The sequence below is a fragment of the Nesoenas mayeri genome (genome assembly GCF_963082525.1).
Source record: "Nesoenas mayeri genome assembly, chromosome: 1".
NCBI classification, from domain to species: domain Eukaryota; kingdom Metazoa; phylum Chordata; class Aves; order Columbiformes; family Columbidae; genus Nesoenas; species Nesoenas mayeri.
This window is the reverse complement of record NC_137541.1, coordinates 171,740,418-171,761,979: the sequence shown is the minus strand read 5'-3', so window position 1 is coordinate 171,761,979 and position 21,562 is coordinate 171,740,418. Positions and strand designations below refer to the sequence as shown.

Sequence of the window (21,562 nt, the reverse complement as noted above, 5' to 3'; positions counted from 1 at the left end):
GAACACTTAGGGTCAGCTTGATATGTGAGGGGCAATCATATCAAATCAAGTAATAACTGAATAATGCTAAGCAACATATGTTGTTGTATTTTCGAAGCTGTGTCTAAGAAAGAAAAGACTTGAAAATATTTACACCAGGTGCACTTTGTCATTACACAGAGGTCAGTCATCAGTCTGAGCAAGCGCAGAGCAGGCACAGAGCAAGTACAGATGATGCAGTACCCATCTTCTGTTAGCATAAAGTTTTGGGACATAAATCCTACCACCAGTATTTAAGTGATAAATTCCATCTAGTTTTGTGTATGTCTTTCCAATGAGAGTGCATGAAGGAACATATAAAAGGGAGGGCAAAAACATAAGGGGCAGAATGAAAATTTTACTTCTTGCAAGATTTAAGTTCAGTCTATCTGTCACAGATTCCCAACATACCCATGATCAAGCTTCTTAACCCCTCTGATATAAAGATAAATGCTCTGGTCTGCATCACAGGAATATGTCCTGGTGTCAACATTAAATCCATTAAAGATTGCAGAGTAGCTCAGATATTATAATGATAACATTTCTACTAGCTTTCCAGTTATTCCTGACATAGTTCAAAACAATTCATCTGAGACAGACCTCAAGACTGCAAACGAATCAGTAAAACAAACAAACAAACAGCTGTTTACTATAAACTTACATTCATGTAGAAATATTGTAATAGATGAAGTAACCTCTGAAAGTAAACACCAGCAATTTAAAAGCCTATTTTTTGACTAGTTAATTTTGGTAGATTTATGAAATGTGTTTTCTCATGAATAATCTGTCCTTAAACAGTTTCTCATAACTATTATGCACAAATATGCTTTCCTTCAGCTTGATGCCTCATTTTGTTTTCTGTTTTGATATCCGTATTTACACTAGCAATTCAAAAGAATCATACACTCTTAATAAGTGAATTATGTTGAATGTCTGCTAAAGACCAACTGCTGAAGACCTTCTTTAGCTGTTTGTCTTACAAGCTTCATGCTGAAATTGAATTCCAATTTTTTTTAATTTAACTGAAAAAAATAGAATCAGCTATAGAAAGATTTAAATATTGAATGTAGAGGCAGAAGTAAAGATGGTTCAAAGAATAAAGAAAGTACAAGAATCCTCTAAGGCATATTAACAAAGTTCTGGGATGGCACATCAAGGGCCAGCTCTCTACTTGGCCAAAAGGCTGCTATCTCGAGTCACATGTGGCGAAAAATATCAGATCTTTTTGCAAGTCAGTGGTCTTGGGCTTTTTAAAAAAGAAAACGAACAAAAAAAAACCCAAAAGAAAACAAAAACCTACTTTTTTGTTCCACACCTCACATTTTTGTATCTCAGTCAAACACTATGTAAAATGCAAGCCAGTTCACAGATAACAGGACAGTAAGACCTAGAGAAATTATCCCATGAATATTTGTGTATTTACACTAAAAATGCTAGAACAGTGGAATTAATGTAGTAATAAATAGCATTTTATTCAAAATACATAATAAGTTATACATTTCCATTTAGTATATCCCAACTCAATAATGTAACATATTCAAAGGTGTTCTGAGTGAGCAAACAGAGCCTGATTCAATGTCTGGTATGATTTCAGTCATCCTCCCATGTCCTGTGTGGCTTCCAGCTGCTGCTCCAGAAAGGCCTGGATCTTCCATAGGCCAGATTAATGGCATACAGATGTCTCAGATGCCCTGGAGCATCTCAAATGGCGCTAGTCATCTACTTCTGGACAACCAAATCACTTTTTAAACAGTGTAAGAATTAATTTCAAGGTAAGAATATCTGAACTTCTCTCTGAAAATGTCTGTCCAGAGTTTCAGACATGCAGGTATGAGATGGGAAATTGATCATGACCTTACTTGGTAGATTAGCTCACATGGCTTGCTGAGAAATTTTCTTTGATGCAGGTGGTGGCTGAGAGTCAACAAGGGCTGCTGAATGGGATGGCCACTGTTCATATTTAATGTTTTAAATCTGATTGACTTGAAATTCAAGGTCTTAAATCTAATCTGGATTTGATGTTTCCTTTCACCTACCCACGCTCTCGTACTTTTCAGGAAGGAGCCATGGATCTCTTTTTCTAATAGATTTCCTCCTGTGTGTGCTAAGTGGATCAAGTAACTTACAAGCTACTAGTTTGTAGCAGTAGCTCTCTAAAGCACAGTGCTTTTAGCAGACCTGAACATTGTTACTGTTATTTTGGCATAAGAGTTGTGTCCCTCATGCTTCACACATTACAACAAGGCAAGCGCAACTGTTAGAAAAATCTCAAACCACTAAATATTTCGTGGTCTGTTGATGGTGAAGTCTTAATGATTTCATAGAAGAATGCAACACTAATACTGATAGATTAAGTTCTTTTATAAGGAGATGATACACAAACATCAGGCACTTCTTAATCTTTAGAGTAGTTAAAACACCAATGCCAAGAAACAATCTTCTTTATGACAAACATTACAGCTGATGTGATGACACTTTGTCCAAGGAGTAAACATAGCTGAGAGAAAAAAAAAAAAAAAGAAGGAGAAAAAGGGGCAGCTCTCTACACGCTGTAGAGGCAAATACTGATAAACTGCTTACAGTCAGCAGATCTGGTTCCTCAACCAACCTAAAGAGGCACAGGATTATAGCTCAGTTGAGAATGAACTAGAAATCCACTTTGTTTAGATCTGCTTCATGTAGGCTATAGAAACACCATTTCACTGGAATGATGAGGCTATTATTGTTTTAATCATTTTCTTTATCCTGGTTTAAAGAAGAGAGTCTTTTAGTTCATTCTTTAGAAAGGAAACGGTGATTTGTTTTTCAGCTGATGAGACTATGCTAGAAATGAGTGTTTTACCAGCCTGGTCAGATTTCAGTTACCTTCTGAGTGAGAAGATGAAGGGAACAGAATACTTATTGGAAACATAAATAGGTGGGATGGTGGTTTGCATCCTTCTCAGGCAGCAAGACAACTGGGGTGACCTTGAAGGTCTGTTAGGTAAGAATTCATCCACCCTATTCTTCCTTCTTTGAATAATATGAGAGGGGGAGTAAGAGATGAACGAAAATGAAACAAGTCAAAACAATTCTATATAAAGTCTTAATAGCCTCTTTGGTGCACAATGTGTTTTATTTAATATTCTTATTGTTCTGAATTTTCCCACTTGACTCTGTTCATGCTAAGTCATTAATTTTACACATAGTTGCTTTAAAAGTGTACTAAAGTACTATGTTGGAAGAAAGCCTCTGATTGATTAATCATTTATCTCAGTAGAAAAGCCATGAACATATTTGATTTCCAGCAGCTCCATATATATACAGCTATAAAATGAGATGCAAATTGCAATAGATAGCAATTTCAAAGAAAATGTGAAAAAGTTTATGTAAAAGTGTTGAATGGAAAGAGGACTCTATATGAATACTTTGTAACATATCTGTAACTGTTTATTCACTCTATGCCCTTCCTTTGCTTTTTGAGTGATAGATAACAGGATTATGTACCTTAAAGTTTAAAGCTGTAGCTAACAGTGACCTACGAGCACTATGAAACAATTGTCTATTTATAGGTTACTGCCTGCAATCAATACGACCTTCTGTTTAAGTTAATCAATGTTGTCTTTAATTGATTAGCTTGGGTAGAAAACCTGCCAAAGTGCTGGACTCTGAGGCAGGGGGATCAGGAACATACTTATAACTGTTTGGTTTCCATGCATTGCAAGATAATTTCAGTATTTATTCATGGTCAAGGAAACATGAAGCAAAATAAATCTTTATTGCATGTTTCCTCATTGGGTATTCAGATTTCAACAGTAAAAGACAGACAAACTAGCAAGAGATGTCATAAATGTCTGATGTACAATCTAGGTTTAAAATCTGAACTATACTGGATTGTCTGCCAAGCCAAAAAATCAGTAAAACAAATGTATTTAAAACATGTGAGCTGGTAAAGTTAACAGGGCTTATTCTTCTCAGGGGAAACAAAATAAAATATTTAAATTAGTGTACGGGGAGAGAGCCTAGCACTTTCTAAACGGTATAAAAATTAGAGAGTCTATTTCAGAGATATACCTTCTGCAACAGTAATGAAATTCAAGGTGGTGCACACAGATTAATGTTGTTATTTATTATTATATATATAATTTCATTGAAGTGCAGAAGTACAGATGAATAATAAGTGCATGACCCTGACATTAATACAAGGCATTACACACTGCAGTCAAAAAGCAGCTGAAGTTTAAGGCACTAATCAGAAAGAAAATGAAGCTTTATAAGTATATGCCACTGCAAATAGGAACAATGCTTAACCAGCACATATTTTAGGAATACTGAACAAAAACAAAATAGAATTGAGTGGATTGACCAAAGAGAGTCAGCAAAGCATCTCCACTAAATGTCACTGAGGGTTAAACACTGAACTTCTAACAGTTTCCTCCCTTTAAACACCACCACTAGGTCTGAAAATAATTTTTTAAGCATAAGAAAGACAAAAGTGAAGAGTAATACAGAAAATACACTCCCCTTCAGCTTGTAAAATTGAACAGCATATGTGCATATGTTTTCACCAATGCATCAATTTGTTTGATAAACTCTGGCATGCAGAGAAGGATCAATAACAAGACAGCAGACATCACTCCCTAGTGGGTCACTACGACAGCTTTGCTCCATTTTGTTGTCTTTTTCATACTTTTCTGGCAGCTCAGATCACTACTCTTACCTAGAGATGCTAGAATAACCCTAAGGAGGGCAGTCACATTACAGAGATAGTCCTGTCTCATGTCTGCAGTTAATCACAGAATCACAGAATGTCAGGGATTGGAAAGGACCTCAAAAGATCATCTAGTCCAATCCCCTGGCCGGAGCAGGAACACCTAGATGAAGTTACATAGGAAGGTGTCCAGGCGAGTTTCGAATGTCTGCAGAGAAGGAGACTCCACAACCCCTCTGGGCAGCCTGTTCCAGTGCTCTGTTACCCTCACTGAGAAGAAGGTTCTTCTCAAATTTAAGTGGAACCTCTTGTGTTCCAGTTTGAACCCATTACCCGTTGTCCTACTGTTCGTAGGACCGAAAAGAGCCTGGCGCCATCCTTGTGACACTCACCCTTTATATATTTGTAAACATTAATAAGGTCACCCCTCAATCTCCTCTTCTCCAAGCTAAAGAGACCCAGCTCCAGCAGTTCCCTGTCCTTGAACTGAGGGGCCCAGAACTGGACACAATATTCCAAGTGTGGTCTCACCAGGGCAGAGTAGAGGAGAAGGAGAACCTCTCTCGATCTACTAACCATCCCCCTTCTAATACACCCCAGGATGCCACTGGCCTTCCTGGCCACAAGGGCACAGTGCTGGCTCATGGTCATAAAGCTGTAGAGAATGAAACTAGTTGTCTGACTGAACTTCAGAACTGTTAAAAACAGAAAACTTCAGGAAGAAACCTGATAATTAGACAGGTAAAAAGAAAAATACAACATCTATCTGTCAGATTGCTGAAAGACACAGTCTCACAAGACATGGTATTTCACAAAGGTAGACAGACCCAACTGTTGACTACTAAGCTGAAAAAAAGATCTTTTCTTGAAAAATTAGATGAAAATTATTAGGGGCGGGGGGGCAGGTTGTGTGGGTTTTCTTTGTTTCTTGGTTGTGGGTTGTTTGTGTTTTCTTTTTTGGTTGGTTGGGTTTTATTTGTTCGGTTTGGTTTTGGGTTTGTTTTTTTCTTTTTTTTTTTTTTTTAATGTGTCCTAATGGAATAAGCAGGCTAAGTGGCCTAAAAATCATGGAAAAGTTCATTCCCACAAAACACAGTCCACTGTTTTGTCCTTGCTGCTTCACAGAATCTTTTTATATTTCTGTAGGTCTAGAATAGTCAGCTGTTTGTTTCCATAAACAGCGTAGCTAAGTAGCAGATGTTTCCTTGGGCAGTTATTCAATATATCTAGAAAAAAAACCCCTTTGCCTTCCAGGCTTCTGACAGCTTTGTTTCCAGCTTCTGACTTCTTTTCCCTGCTGAAATGTTCAACCTTTACAACAGACCCACACAACAGGTGGGCCGTGGGTCTCTTGCAGCTTGAAAAACCATTTGTTTGGCCCATCAGCTGCTGAGAAGCATCATGTACTGTTTGATTTGCCCAGCTGCCAAGAGGCAGCAACAAGATGTCCAGCAGAAAATTCTTATCTCCTAGCTTGTCACTGATCCCTCAGAATGCCTCTATCTCCTAGTCGACCACCTGGTCAACCAGCAGACACATAGCTCCAGATCATATATGCACACATTGCCTCGCAGGTGGAAGAACTGGCCTAATAGGAAAAACCTGGGATATTCAGAAGTAATATATGTCAAGAGGGGGGGTTGATACAGAAGCAGAAGGAAAATGGGAAAGCAATAATACATGGGAAGCTGAAACAGTGTTGCAATGGGGCAGCAAAGAAGAAGGAATGTCATATGGGAAAGTGAAAACTTATTTTCATTCTGAAAATGACCTGATAAATTAATTTGAGGATCCTGGCTCTATACTAACCCCAAGCACCTTCCTGCAAGAAGTCCTATGCAATATAAATGAGTAACAACAAATCCATAGTACTTACTAAGTGGCAATAAAAATGGAATAACTGATGAGCAAGTGTCAATTGAATAAAAATGCAGAATTTACAGGTTGATAGCTATCAACATTTCTAAGATGTTTTAATGGGAGAAAAGGCAAGAAAAAACTCAGTAGAATATATAAAGCATCAGGTGCTCTTCTTCAGTTTACTCAGTACTGTAGAGAATATATGACCGTTGGTTTACATGGCATTATACAGATGGATAACCTCGTCTTTGAAGAGTGATGAGAGCAAATGGAATTGGCTTTGATTAAGAGGAAGGGGGACACAGAAAGGAAGAGACAGAAATGCAAAGGTAGGAGATAGAAGCCCTAGAATAAAGATGCAATTATTGAAAGAAGTTTATGGAAGGATAATAAACAAAATGGACTTCAGGTTGGTCATAACAGTAAATATCATGGACAAAATAAATGCTGGAAAGACTAAAGAAAAGGCATTTTGTTCAATGTGCTGCAAAGAGAACTGATGTCCCCAGTAAAAAAAAAATAAAAAATAGATGTCCTGTCATCTGAGGATATTGAAAACTATTTTTAAAATTCATTAGTTAATTTGAGAGTAGACTTGCACTGAAAATGTGTCCTATCTATGATTAGCAATCAACAGTAATCTAAGTCTACAAACACAAACTCATATAAAACTTGAAATTTAGAGAACTTAGGGCAGTTGGAAATGGAAATAAAGATAGGAAATGTGACTGGGGGGAGTGACTGAGACTTGTTAAACACACAGAAACACAGAAACCAGGGCACAGGAAGACACTGAAAGGGAGCTAGCAATAAGAAATGGTTGGCTGACAGCAACTGAGACTGAAAGTTGGAGGACCGAGTGACTTGGACTGACTAGACAAGAACAGGACTCGGTGGCTGAGGTGGAAAGATGGGGGACAGAAAACATGGGAAGAAAGTCAGGTAAAGGTATCAGAAGATAAGTCGCTTAGAGGGAGAAATCTTGACAGGTAACTGGAGATGAGACATATGGATAGAGTGTTATGAGCCAGTATCTGGGGATGTCTGGATCTTGATTAACATGGATATTAGGTGTAAATAGTTAAAACTAGAGGCTGGAATTCTGACTGGATACAAGTAGAAACTTGCATTGAAAAGTAAGACAAAAGAGAGACAAGAAAGACATTCTAAAATTTGGAAATGGATATCAAGACTGATACAAAGGCCAGAGATGAGGAAGAAATGTTGATGGAGACACTTAGAAGTTGCACGAAAAAATACAGGGAGATTCAGTGCCCAAGAGCATGAAATGTATCCCCAGATTGTTTTTATTTATCTCAACATGTATCTGTAAAACACTCATGGCATAATGGTCATTCCTTAGACCACACTTCTCATACGATATTACCGTTCATTGGTCACTTCGTTAGCTTTATCACTGTGAATCTAAAAATTCAAGTCCATAAGGTTGTCAGAGGTCATCTCACAGCTCAACTTCTGAGTGTGTAGTTTAGTTGTTAAAAGAAAACCCCATTATATGGTTACCTACAGCATAAGGACATCACTCAAATGGGGAAGCAAAACACTCAGCTGTTAGGAAATGCCAAAATTAAGATTTAACATATGAAAGAAATTGAGATAAGAATTCATACCTCTTCTGTAAAGCATGATGTCTAATGATGAAAGTATTATATATAAACCAGGTATTATATAAAGCATGAGAATCCACACTGAGCACTGAAGATAAAGAAAATATTGGATAGATATCCACTTATTCAACTACCTCCTTGTCCCCTGCATTGAATGAGACAGGGTACTGTGAAAAATACAGTATCTAATCATATAATTAAAGATTATATCATGATGCATACACAAAGACAGTTGAACAAAGGTGCGGAAGACAACCTTAATTCTACCATTTCCTCATTTTGGAATGCTTGACTTTACAGCCTTGATAATGGCCTTTTCCAATAAAGTTTTTGATCTCATAAGAAATATCATCACACAGTTTCACATGCTTTTGTCCAAGATTTATAAATCAGAAATGGAACTGTATGCACGAGCTTCACAGAACCACCAAAAGTTCTTTTCAATGTGGAAGTCCTTCAGATAGCTATCTTTCAAACACAAATATAGCAAAAAAGAATCAAGGACTATCGTTTGCTCAGATTATTACACTGATTTTTCTTGTTGAAGAATAGCTTAACAAAGTTGCAAACCAACACAGAATACAATTTAGGTTAGGTTTTCAGGCAAATGACTGAAGTTGTATCCAAGCAATTTTTATTGATGTGGAGGGCAGCTGCAGGGCAACTTTCCCCTAGTACCTAGGCAGCAAAATGCACACATTAGGTTCTTGGTATGGGCAAAGTTAAATCATAATTTCTTTCTCACTTTTCTTCAGTAGCCTTCAAAGGCCTTACAAGTAACTTCAGACAGGACTAAGCAGTCAGTGTGTTGAGTTGCACTTGCTTGCTTTCTCTATTCCTGGATCTGCCCAACATCTCCATTTCCTGCCTTGTCCTTTCTGGTAGGGAAAAAAAGATAAATGGCCCTGGAAGCTTTTATGTGCATGGTAGTGGAGTGGCTCCTTTTTCTTACATCAGGAAAGCATAAGCTGAGGCCACTTAGCATTGCACTTAACTGCGCTGTTAATATGAGCCTACAGAAGAGGTGATGAACTAGAAAAAGGCAAGAAAAATCAGTCAGCGAGAAAGAGTTTAGAAATCATAAGTTCATTTTGCTAAGGGACAGGGAGAGTAAGATAACAGACTCATTTGGAGAAAGGCTGATAATGCGCTAGAAGGCAAAGAAAATATTTGCAGCAGAATAAGGAACTGAGGTATGAAATTTTGATTGACAAACAAAAAGGAACAAAATTCGCGCTAGAGTAGAATGCGTAGTTAAGGAAAAAATGACTGAAAAAAATGAGTAGGACAGGAAAACTTTGAAAACAGGCAAAGTGCAAAGCGTTTCTTGGGACACACACAGACTTTGGGAAAAAAAAAATGATAGGCCTGAGAATTCATGGGAACTGAACAGGGTGAAAAGACTGCTAGCAGAAAATGATGAAGCTGCTTTCAGAAGAAGCTGGGATGATGGCATGTAGAAGTTGGAGATGAATTAGAAGAAAGTAGAAAAGATAGAGGCTGAGGCAATTGCTAGAAAATAGGAAAGAAAGGGAGAAGACAAACAAAAAAGCAGCCTGAGAGAAAACAGGGTTAAGCTTCCTGTTCTTATCAGGATAGCTTACGGAGGAAAGCACAAAACAATTTGGGAGTGATTTGGCGAGCAGACAACATGACAAAGACACCATATGAAAAGAATGGTGAATGTGGAAGACAGTGCAGAAACAGAAAATTTTTAGATGAGTTTAGAAAATGCATAAATGGAGTGGTGATTAAATGGAATGAAGATGAATGTGCAGGACTTGGGAGGGAAACTACTGGGAGACAGAAAATCAGGAATGTGGGATTTAAAGAGGAAAAGAAAAAATAATGTAGGCAGACAAACACATGGTAAGTAACCAGATGGGGAAGAAAAGGTCAATGATAATAAGAAAGTAAGAGCGGCAGTAAATGTCATTGTTCTAGTCCTTAGTAAGAGGTCTGGTAACAAAACAGTATATAAAAATCAAACATTATCTTTGCATGGTACCTTTTTGTGTGGGATGAGGGGGTCTTGGGAAACCGGATTGGGAGCTAGGCATAGGCATCTAGTGAACCTACAATATGTATGGAGAAGAGGACAATCTGCTTTATTATTTTTTTAAACAGAAGCAAGAAAGAAAACATATAAAACCAGTGTCTACACCAGCTCCTAATAACTTAGTATCTGTTTGTATCTGTTAAAAAATACGTAAGTAATATGAGACCCACATTTGGGTTATTTTTTAATGATTATTTGTTAGTATTTTATAGATGTTCTAGCAAACTGTTATCTACCCAGTATTAAAGAAATCCAACCCTAAAATATCCACTGCTGATTCTTTTTATAGTTTCATATTCAAATTTCTTTTTATTATCTCTCCAATTTTACAAAAGATTACATGAACTAAAAGTGAATCTGAATGAGTGCTACATGATGAGAAATAGAACAGAACATGGCCCACTTATTGACAAATGCAATTATCTTTACACTTAAATTAGTCCTATTCCTTATTCACAAAAGTACAGTTAAAAATATCAGCATTAAATATAACTTCAAGTTGACAAGTATCCTTTTATCTATAATAGATAATATCTTTACTATTAATTATTATTTACTTGTGTAGTATTTTCTTAAATGCTGAAATTACACTTAGTATTTCAGTTATTTGACTTGCCCACAGAATGCCGCAGGTTTCCTACTTGTGTTTGCTTAGTTATGGAAGTGCACAGCATGCTAACAGAGTAAGTTGAAAAAAAATTAATGATTATCAATAAAGAGACTATTACCCCAGACATGCTTTGATACCAAGATACAGCTATATTTTTGAGAGGAATAAGAAAGGCATAAGTATTTCCCTAGTAAGTATTTTTTCCCAGAACCTGAAACACGAAAGAGATAGCATTATATTCTTTATTATGGACTATATTGTATATTCTGTATCATAATTCTTCTACACTGCATACTAGAGTACCCAAAATATATTTTACAGATGCAATGTAAGGACGTAACTGAAATCTTGCAAAATTGGAAAAAACATGGTCTTTGTTGCCTGAATGAAATTTCAAAAAAAAGCGTTGGAAAAATCCCAGTTTCACCCATTGGAAAGCTTGTGTGGAGTTTTGCAGCTAAATTCTCTGAGGATCCCATCTGTACTGAGCATGTTTTATCCTGCTGCTGCAGGAATGAAGCAGTTCTTTCCCTGCAACTCTCCCTCCTCATTCCTGCAAACAATTGCCACGCTAAATATTGAGATAAGGACAGAGAATTGTCTTTGCTTTTCTCTCAGTGCTTTCCTCCCTGATATCCAGACAGACATAGAAGGAACAGAATGTGTACTGAAAGCAGCAGGGAGATCGATGAGGAGACGAGGGGAAGCACAGAACACAGAGGGAGATGTGGTACCCAACAGGAGAGGGGTCACAGGGACCCTTCAGTGCAGCTCTGGAAATGGCTGGACCAGAGGAGGACGCAACAGGAAGGGTCAGACAGAGATAGGAGGTTGGGGGTCACTGAAAAGAGAAAGAGCTTGTAATTAAGGAATTAATCAGGGTGGCATCAAAATGAGTTCCAAAGGGAAGGCCGGGGGAATGTGGAGTTAGGGAAAAATAAACGCAATGTTATGTACAGCAAGGAAAGAGTGAGGTTAGTCATTGACAAAAGGTGGAATTGGAGCGAGGAAGAAGAAACCAGGAAGACCTGGAACACAGAGATGGAACGATATATGCTAAGGGGGACACAAAGAAAAGGGAGTTTATGGTGAAAGGGAATCCTCTTTCCAATATTGGAAGTGAACACAAACAGTCCTGACATTCAGCATTACTTGTCTGCCATTAACTATTTCTTGAATTATTTCTGAAACACCTCAGCCTGTAAGAGCTGATCCACAAAGACAATAAGCTCCTACAGTTACATTTGTGTTGTACGGTTACATATGGTGGTAGGTCTAAAAGTTCTGAACTGTTCTGTGACAATTAAGCTGAATATATTAAATGATAAGAAATTGCAACTCTTTCTTGCTTCTTTTTTCCTTTTCCCTTTTCTTTAAAAAAAAAAACCCTTATCTTAATTACATGTTAAGACTGCAAAGTAGAGACAGGAAATGTCAGAATTAAGGTTGCCTTTGCAATGTGATCCAATATCACGATCAGAATATATTATGGTCCAGTCTTTAATTAAACAATCGTCTGTGGGTTTTGTTGGTGTTTTTTTTCCCCTTGTACCACCTTGGACAGATGAAACAAGGAAAAGTCATCATTACTGATAGTGTTGCTTCTTTGATTTCACTTGTCACAGAAACGCAAATATATGAAATGAGCATAAGGAGGCAGAGCATAGATGGAAACGAATGGATAATCGTGGTTAAAAAGCTGAAGTGCTCTTGCTATGTAGTTTGGGATAAATCCTTTTGAATACATACTTCTAACATACTCAGTAATTATGTGTTGCTCATTTTATAAATGTCCAGCTTGGTATCTCAGCCCATAAACAAAACTGAATTCAACAGGAACAATGCCTTTAAATGCATTGAATGCACTTGCCAAAAATGCAAAGTATCCTGAAAAAAACAGGTCCTTGCTAATTGAAAGTTAAGCAATTTGTCACCTTAATCTTTCTGTGACTCTAGTTCCCAGCTTTCAAATGGGAATACTCCAAACTTCATATCCTTGCAAGAATGTTCTGAAGACAAAGTAATTAATATTTGCAGAGAGCTCAGATACTGCAGTGACTAGTGTAATAGAATAGGTCTGCCAAGAAATTAGAAGCCTGCCTTTGCACCAAAAACCCCCCAAAATGACTGGATTATAACAAAACAACATAATGACTGGATTCTTACAGAATGAATTACATCAAATGGTGCTTTGAATAAGGCATACATTTTATGGGAAGCAAAGTAGGATTCGGGAAAAACAAACCTCATAACATGTACCCATTTCCCAGGCAACGTTTAATCTGGCATACTCCAGCTTCTGAGTTATTGACTTTGCAGACATAACTTGCTTTAAATCTAAACGGTTTTGTTTATATACATGTGTCTGTCCTGCATAAGAACTTATTGCCTCTTTCGTATTTGTTTATATGCTCAATACATTAAAAGCTTGTTAACTTTTAATTCTGTTGTTACAGCCTCCTTGTGGAACACCAGTAACAACTCTTAAGGAGTTAGAAGTAGTGATTAAATAACACATAGAAGATGTCAAATGATACTGTTGAGATGATTGACTTCGAAATGCAAAATAAAGGCAATCGAGAGTGATTACTGGAGCTAATCATTTTAGGCTTGCCTCTGAAAAATGCACCTTCATTTACAATTGAAAACAAATGCTATTTTTACTGTTTAATATTCATGTAGGTAGATTTAGCCTGTTGACTGGAGAAGATATTATAACATAAATACCACCTTAAAAACTTGCTATTTACTAATGACTTGGTGTTTGCAATATATATATATACACATATATATATATTTAGATTCACAGAGGAAGTAATATAGCTCTCTTTAGTATTTCATATATAAATTTACTCAGCAGATTTGTTTTATTAAAATGTAAATAATGGGATATGGTAAATGAAAAATCCAAGAAGGGAATAAACAGATTATTTATCATTAATGCTCAAAGTAGCTTATTGAAACATACCTTTCAGTAACTGCCACTGAATATTAGCTATGAAATTCTCATCATGCCTTGAATGTTACCCATTAGGTTTAGCCATTTGTATAGTTAAAAGGCTCAAAATGTTTCAAATATACCTTTAAAAACATTGTTATCTCAAATCTAACTATATATATTCAAAAAACTGCATTCAGCATGTCTGAGATTCAACCCAATATTGTTTCAAATTAATTATTCTACTTTAATTGCTCTGTATAAACAGAAATGACCTATTAATTTAAAGAAAATCTATCAGCACAGAATGTATTCTCTCTTATAAACAAGCAAGATGAACTTGACCTTGTTTGAACTTGTTTTGATGTGGCCCAGATGGTAGGCTACATGCTTGAATAGCAGTCTAAAGCTGAGGAAAAACTCATATAGCAAGATCTAGATTTATAGCCTTTTGCAAATTCCTACCTTGTATTGTCCTTTCAGCATCTGTTCTGCCCCCGCTGCGGTCAGCTTCTATCTCTGGGGTCAGAGAGTCTAGAAACATAGAAAGGTAAGACTGACACATATTTCATTTGATTCTTATAGCCCTTTTTACAACCTGTTACTCCAATGCTGAATTACAATACAATCAACCTTTGTCAGTTTTTTTAATGTTGAACAATGACTGGAGGCCAGGACAATTTTTTGTTAGACTAGGAAGATTAATGAGCAATAGATTTTCCAAGCATAAAGGGGGGGAGGAGAAAAAGAAGAAAAAAAATGGACTTCTCAAGTTAATAATATAAAATTGTCCTAGTTTGAACATTCTCTCCAGTGAGTTTATTTGCACATACTATATAAAGTAAAAACAAACAAACAAACAATCAAAAAACCAAACCAAAGCAAACCAAACCAACCAAAAAAAACCCTACAAAACCAACAACAATAAAAAACAATAAAGAGAAAGGCACCTATGGAATGCACGAAAGAAAAGAGGTGGTTTTTTTTTTTCCTCCCATCATATTATAAATATTCAATATAACAAGATTCTTTTGGCACTTCAATGGAAGTTAATGACACGGAGGCAAAAAACTGGTTTCTTACCATTTAGGACTCTGAGACTATCTGTTGAAGCTGCCTGTTTCAGTGTCTGTTCGGCTTGCTCCCGTCGTTTAGTCTCAAATTCAAGTGCTTCCTGCAATTTCCTCTTTGCCTTCTTTTCCTTCTTTAGCCTTTTCTGAATTATTGCTACGAAAAAGAAAAAAATATGTACTCAAATTCAGATCCGAAACTTGGCTACATGATTACCTATTAAGAGTCCCAAGAAAAGCTACAACTGCAACAGTTCATGTAAACTGATTAATTATACAATACCAATTTAAACTACTGGAAATTTGCTGGAATCACACTGCGATATTTTAAGAGCTACTGTTCTACACCATGGTATTGAAAACTATACCTGATATTCAGCTATAGTATGCAATTTTTTTTAACAAACAGATGAGAATCAGTGAGTGTACAAATCAGAAAACCTTGGAACCAGCAACGAAATATACTTTTTGCATCATCTGGTATAGATGTGCCTCTGTCTCTGGAGGTTACGTGTTTTTTTCTGGATTTAAGTCCACCATTTTGTTATTGTTCACAGCGCAAGGTTAGTGCACACACAGTGACGAAGTTCTTGTCTGCCTGCCTGAAGCTTCTCTCCCACAAGAGGAAAATCCAGCTGCTGGGGTGCCTGGGCTGCAGGAGGGTCTCAGCCACCACCCTGCTGTGGTTCTCATGCCCAAGGGAACAGCCCTGAGCTTTCCAAAATCACTTGGTTTGTTCAGCCTGGAGGAGACTGAGGGGAGACCTCATTGTGGTCAATGGCTTCCTCAGAAGTGGAAGAGGAGAGCAGGTGTGATCTCTTTTCTCTGGTGACCAATGACAGAACCCAAGGGAATGGCAGGAAAATGTGCTGAGGAGGTTTAGGTTGGACATTAGGAAAAGGTTCTTCACCCAGAGGGTGGTGCAGCACTGGAACAGGCTCCCCAGGGAGATGTCACGGCCCCAAGCCTGACAGTGTTCAAGAAGAGACTGGACAACACCCTCAGACACACGGTGTGAACTGTGGGGTTGTCATGTGCAGGGACAGGAGTCAATGATCCTTGTGGGTCCCTTCCAACTCAGGACATTCTATGATTCCATAACTCCTCTCCAAGCTACTGCTTCCTGCAGGCTATCCCATCACTTGGTCCTGGTCTCTTCCTCATATTTATTTCTTATCCTCATTCCCCTTTGTCTTTTCCTTTTCCTTTTTTTTTTTTTTTTGGTAGCGAATCCTTTATGGTGCTGGATCTCTCAGCCAAGAAAAGATTACTTTGCTTTGTCTAATATGAGGAAAAATATTAGGAAAGGAAGGACTATTTTAAAATTAAGCATTAGAAGGCTCCACTGTAGAAAAATGTTTTCCTTGTACCTTTTCCGTTCGAATTCTACAAGTAAAAGGATTGTAATATCAGGATGAAACTTCATCACTATTTTCTAGGTTACCACTGACTTACAACCACAAAAGTAAAACTTGCATATTACAGGTCACATTCCTGATGGAAAAGCATAATGTGAACCAATTTTTCTATTTAATGAAAGCCAAAGTGAGCCTCTAAGAAATCATAAAACTCATAGAGCATATTGTTATCTCCCGCACCACACCCCAACTATTCTTACATAGCACATTTAGGATTTTCGGGATGTGCATGCAAGAAGCTTATCTTCCTGGACAACCCTTTCCTGAAGAGACTGTTATTTTGACACTAAGTAAAAAATTATCTACTAAACTGCCAAGTAAAGAATCCTTTATACACACTAAAACAATTATCCTTACCAAAATAAGATACTAGGTGATAGTAGGTTTGACAGCTAAGATCTATCTAGCACTGTATCTCACTCCTCTGGTGAGTGAGATTCATCCTAGGGAGGAATGCTGGAAAACATAAAAATATACTTCCACCAGTTTATATTCCCCATTTCCAGTAGTCTGTGGCGGTGGTATCTTTCAGAAAAGGCAAAAATGCAAATAACAGAACTTTTAAAGGAAACTATCGTTGTTTTTACTATTTAGCATGTATGGTAAGAATAACCACTTTTTGGAGGAACTTGGATATTTCGTGTTGCTATACAGAACTGTACGGGCACAAAATGAATATAAGCACATATCTTGTAGTCGGAATAGCTACATAATTTACATCCAAGACTTTGGAATTTTGGTTCTTTCTCATTTTGCACAGAACCAACTACTTTACAGGCTAATTAGCTTGTACTATCAAAGAACATCTAGCATCTACACAAAGGCTAAACTAAATACATTTTGAATCATTGCATGGTTTTTATGTTTTCATTGTAAGTACTTTGCAAGTGATTGCAATAAATGAGAAGGAAACATATGTTGCTTTCTGAATTAAAATGTCATCATGGCTGACACATTGTAGATGTGACTACAGCAGTCAGAGCCAGAATTAGCAAACCCTTACTGTGTAGCTGCTCACAGAAGAGATATTATCCTACTTTCACCAGTTGATGAGACACATCCTACAGCCTTAGGAATCACTAATTGGAATATTTACAAAGAAGGAAGGAAACAGTAGAGTAAATAAGCAGCTCTGTGGAACATACAGCAGCAGCAGTGAATTTAATGTTCCAAAAAATGGCACAAATATTCAGATGCAGCCACCAAAGAAAAAGATATTTGACTTGTGTTAACATGATGAGCAAAAGATAGATGTTGCCTAATGCTGAAGATCCCATCCACCTAATGGGTTTTGACCTGTATGGGAAACAGTGACAGCTATTCATGCTGGAGCTTTTAAGTGTATTTCAGTTTTTTCAGATGGTATCTCTTAAGACATTAAGACATGTGAATCTTTAAGACATGACACTTGCTATCTGGAAAATTAATAGTAGGTAAAACCTATGTATTTTTCTACCTTTAATTGAAGAATAAATTCTCACAACCATTACAATCTGCCCTTATTTTTTTTTCTCTCCTACTTGGATCTGTTCATTTTAAAGAATAATCCATTACTTTCTTTTGTGCAGAAGTATCCACTAGCAGAGATAGTCATCCTCATTATATTTGCTTTGCTGCATACCACCATTAAGTGTTCAAATCCATTCCTCTTTGGTCTGAGTCTTTTACCACTGCAATACTATCATTAGAGGGACACATATAAAAAAGTTCATAATCCATCATGTCAAAAATAACATTGTCAATTATTTCAGCATCCTGAACAAAATAAGGGACTATTGCATGCTCCTTCCTGACAAACAGCTTGGAGTGAAATTCATTTTGCTTAATGTTAACTGTTCAAAACATGTGGGTCTAGTCCAGCCTAGCCAACTATACTCCTTCCACAGTTAAAGGGAAGAGAAAAAAGTCTTCACAGTGTAATTGACCCCACCTACCTGTCTGAGAGAAGAATATATGAATCTCTTTCTTTATTGACCAGAAAGGGAATTTATATTAACCTAAATAAGGTGCTAAACTTTTAGATAGCAAAACTCAAGTAAGGTCAGATGGGTCCCCTCAACCTTTTCTGTTGTGCATGTGATCACCTAATTCTGAAAAGGAATATATATATATTTGAGCAATTGTGAGACAGAGATAGAAGAATGTGAAGAAAATCTGAGCTCTTTTACAAAACTACTTTAAAAGTGTAAGTAGTGCAATTGTACTGAGCAAACTAGGCCCATTGTGGGCAAAGGGATGATTCATTGCACACCCGTGATAATTGTTAATAGTACTTGTCTGTAAAAATGTATTCTCAAAGTTAAAAAAATGAAATTAATGATGTGACAGTCCTACCCTTTAATGGGTCAAGGCACATAACAGGTTTAGATTGTGTACTTACTGCTAGCATGTTAGTTAAAGGTATAATTACATTGGTTGTGAATCCAAGTGTTCTTGGGATTCCCTATTTAGCTGGTTCTCAGAAAATTAAACTGGACAAGAAGAGAGTTATAACTCTAGTCCTGCAAAAATACATATCTGACTTGTCATGGTCTGTGTTAAACAGCAAGTGAGCCCCAGAGGTTAACCGTCCCTTGCAAAGTAATTAGACACTATTAAAGGGCAAGACACATGTATACTGAAAAATGGACCTATAAAGAAAGATGGGAACATGCTCAAAATGCAAATATTTAATGTAAATCACTGTAAACTGCCTTACCTTTACTATCAATGAAATTATTTAAAAATATTTTATGTGTGTATGCTTTACAATGGATTGATATTAATGTCTGAAATGCTACTAATGCTACTGCCTCATCAGGAAGAATCCTAACTGTTCTTTGTGCAAACGTGTGATATACTACGCATTATGAAAGGCTTATATATTACTATTCTATTTATATTTATCACATACAGTTTGCCTAAATACACAATATATGACCCTAGCACACAAGCACAACTACAAGAGTTCCTAAAACCTTGCATATTCTTAAATTTGCTATAAATTGTCTTTGTATTAAGTAGCTATAGTTTTTCATAATGATCACAACCTGCCCCAGTCCATAACAGCACCTACGATATTTATAATCGTGTTGTGTATTACTGATGTAATAAGTAATATTCAAGAAAAACCTTGAGAAAAAGGAAGGTCCTTGTTTTAAATCTTACAAAGATCCTATGCAGAATCAGGCAGGTTGTAAAACTTCCTGTATTGCAGTTGGCCTGGACATAACATCAGGTAAAGGGCAAAAGTTTTGATCGAACACAGGTGTTTGATAAAAAAATTAGGTTTCCTAAGGAAATAAATTGCAAGGTGTATATATCTGCTTAATTATGATACCTCTGTTCTTCTGCTCCACAGCCAACTGTTTTTCAAGTGTTTCCCTCAGTTCTCGTTCCCTGAAGAGCTCCATCTTCAGCTCTGTTTTTTCCAGTTGGACCTGCTTCTCTTGAGCTCTGGCATTGTCTATAGCAACCTTTAGTAAACCCTGTTCAAAGATAAAGTTGAATAATGTTTGAAAAATATTAGAACAGCTGATATAATAAATAACTTGTTATTTTTCCTCGATCAGTCAAGTGAGATTTTACAAATGAAACAATTCTGCTAATGGGTGAAATCCTCTCACTTATCCACAGCAATGTTTTACTAGAATTAACAAGTGGGCAAAAATCTGTAAAAAGCCAGGAGTCAAGTTTTCCCAGGAAATGCAAACTCACCTTTGCCAGTGCATATAACTGCTGTGAAAAAGTAATACCGATAGGTTTATTCTTTGTAAGAAATAAGAGAGACAGGCCTCCATCCGGTACTTGCCTGTGACCAAAACAAAAAGCTGCCCTGCTGAAAAGGAATTGGCAATCTCACAATCACATCAGCCACAGAACAGTAAATTCCATCTCTAGCAAAACTCAAGCTAAAGGAAACTATCGACGGGGAAAAGGCTTTTTTAAAGGCTTGTCATTTCACTCCTTATTGTTGTTAAATATTATTATTATTTTCAAATATTTTCATATTTCATAGAGCTTCCAAAGAAGATAGGGTTATTAGGATGCTAAGCGGAGGACAGTCACAAAGCAGGAAGATATCTCTATTTTAAAAACTCCATTCCTTGACCTTGTAAAATTGTTATGTCACAGCAGATAGAAAAACACAATCATCTCTCAGTGCCTTGACCTGGGATGGCTGAAATAAACTCTACCTTTTTTTGTTGTTATTGTATCAGGAAATAATGATTCAGCCTATTCTAAGCCTCTCTTGAGAATTTCAGCTTCACAATTCCTTCTTTTCTGCAAGGAAACTGGAAGATCATAGCACAGCACATGACTAGATAGTTAGGACACTGAGATATAGTATGAAAAAGAGGAGGAGAAACAGAATTGAAATAAATTAACATGGAAAGAGGAAAGATTTCCTTTTCCATTTTCCAGAAGCCTGGCCATCAGGCTTTCAGGTTTACACCTGAAGCTCTCCTCCTGATGCTATCATAATAGGGTAGATAATTAAGCACGGATATGCATATGCGAACCTCCATGGATACGAACCTAACTCTTCTGTATCCTAGGCAAGTCTCCTGACAACTTAACTGTAGAGATAATTTGACCCAACAGAGATTTAATTACTGATACAAAGCAAAACAATGCCAGCAAGAGAGACTGAAAAGTACTCCCCAATAGCTCTGCTAGGGAAGCATTCAGCCAACAGAGAAAAAGTTCACACTCAACATGGTTTCAGAACAACCACATTACAGACATGAAACCATGTCCACCAACTCCCTGGTAAGCTTCCTCACCCCTCAGGCACACTTCCTGAGCTGCATTCTGGGTTGCACATTTTTTTCACTAAAATTGTTTGAAATATCTCCAAAAAGGAAAAAGAAGCCAGCATGATGATACCTGAGAAAGGGAAAAAGTATTTTTCATGAGTGTTAGTCTGTACATTTATCTCACTAAGTCTTCCCAATGTCAATGCCTGCTTTGAAATTTGTGTCCTTCAAATTCCTCTTCTAAGTCTGTTTTCAGGGCCTATTATTTTCAGGACTCCCCATCCTAATTCTTAACTAAATTCTTGCCTCAAGTGTTGTCTCCTTCAGAGCTTAATGCTTTGCAGCTCTATTACACCTTGGTCTATTAAAGTCCACAGGAGCTGAAGGAACTCAACACCTTCCGACTGCAAGGCCCAGATGGTCACCAAAATTATATACACTACCTAAGTATAGAACCACATTTGAAAGTATCTAACAATGGTAACACAGCAAATGTGCTCACAAATACGTTCAAAGTTTTATAAGTTTTCTT

General features: G+C 37.0%; 1 protein-coding gene across 4 annotated transcripts in view; it reads right to left on the bottom strand.

The window, feature by feature from the left end:
- DACH1 (dachshund family transcription factor 1) overlaps positions 1-21,562 on the bottom strand; it is a gene marked incomplete at both ends in the record, with an annotated part of 361,904 nt that overhangs the window by 19,887 nt on the left and 320,455 nt on the right. For all 4 annotated transcript variants that reach the window (XM_080362842.1, XM_080362843.1, XM_080362844.1 and 1 more), the window contains 3 exons: positions 14,269-14,337; positions 14,887-15,030; positions 19,611-19,758. In XM_080362842.1, the coding sequence (XP_080218968.1) occupies positions 14,269-14,337; positions 14,887-15,030; positions 19,611-19,758 (361 nt within the window). The remainder of the gene's footprint in view (positions 1-14,268; positions 14,338-14,886; positions 15,031-19,610; positions 19,759-21,562) is intronic.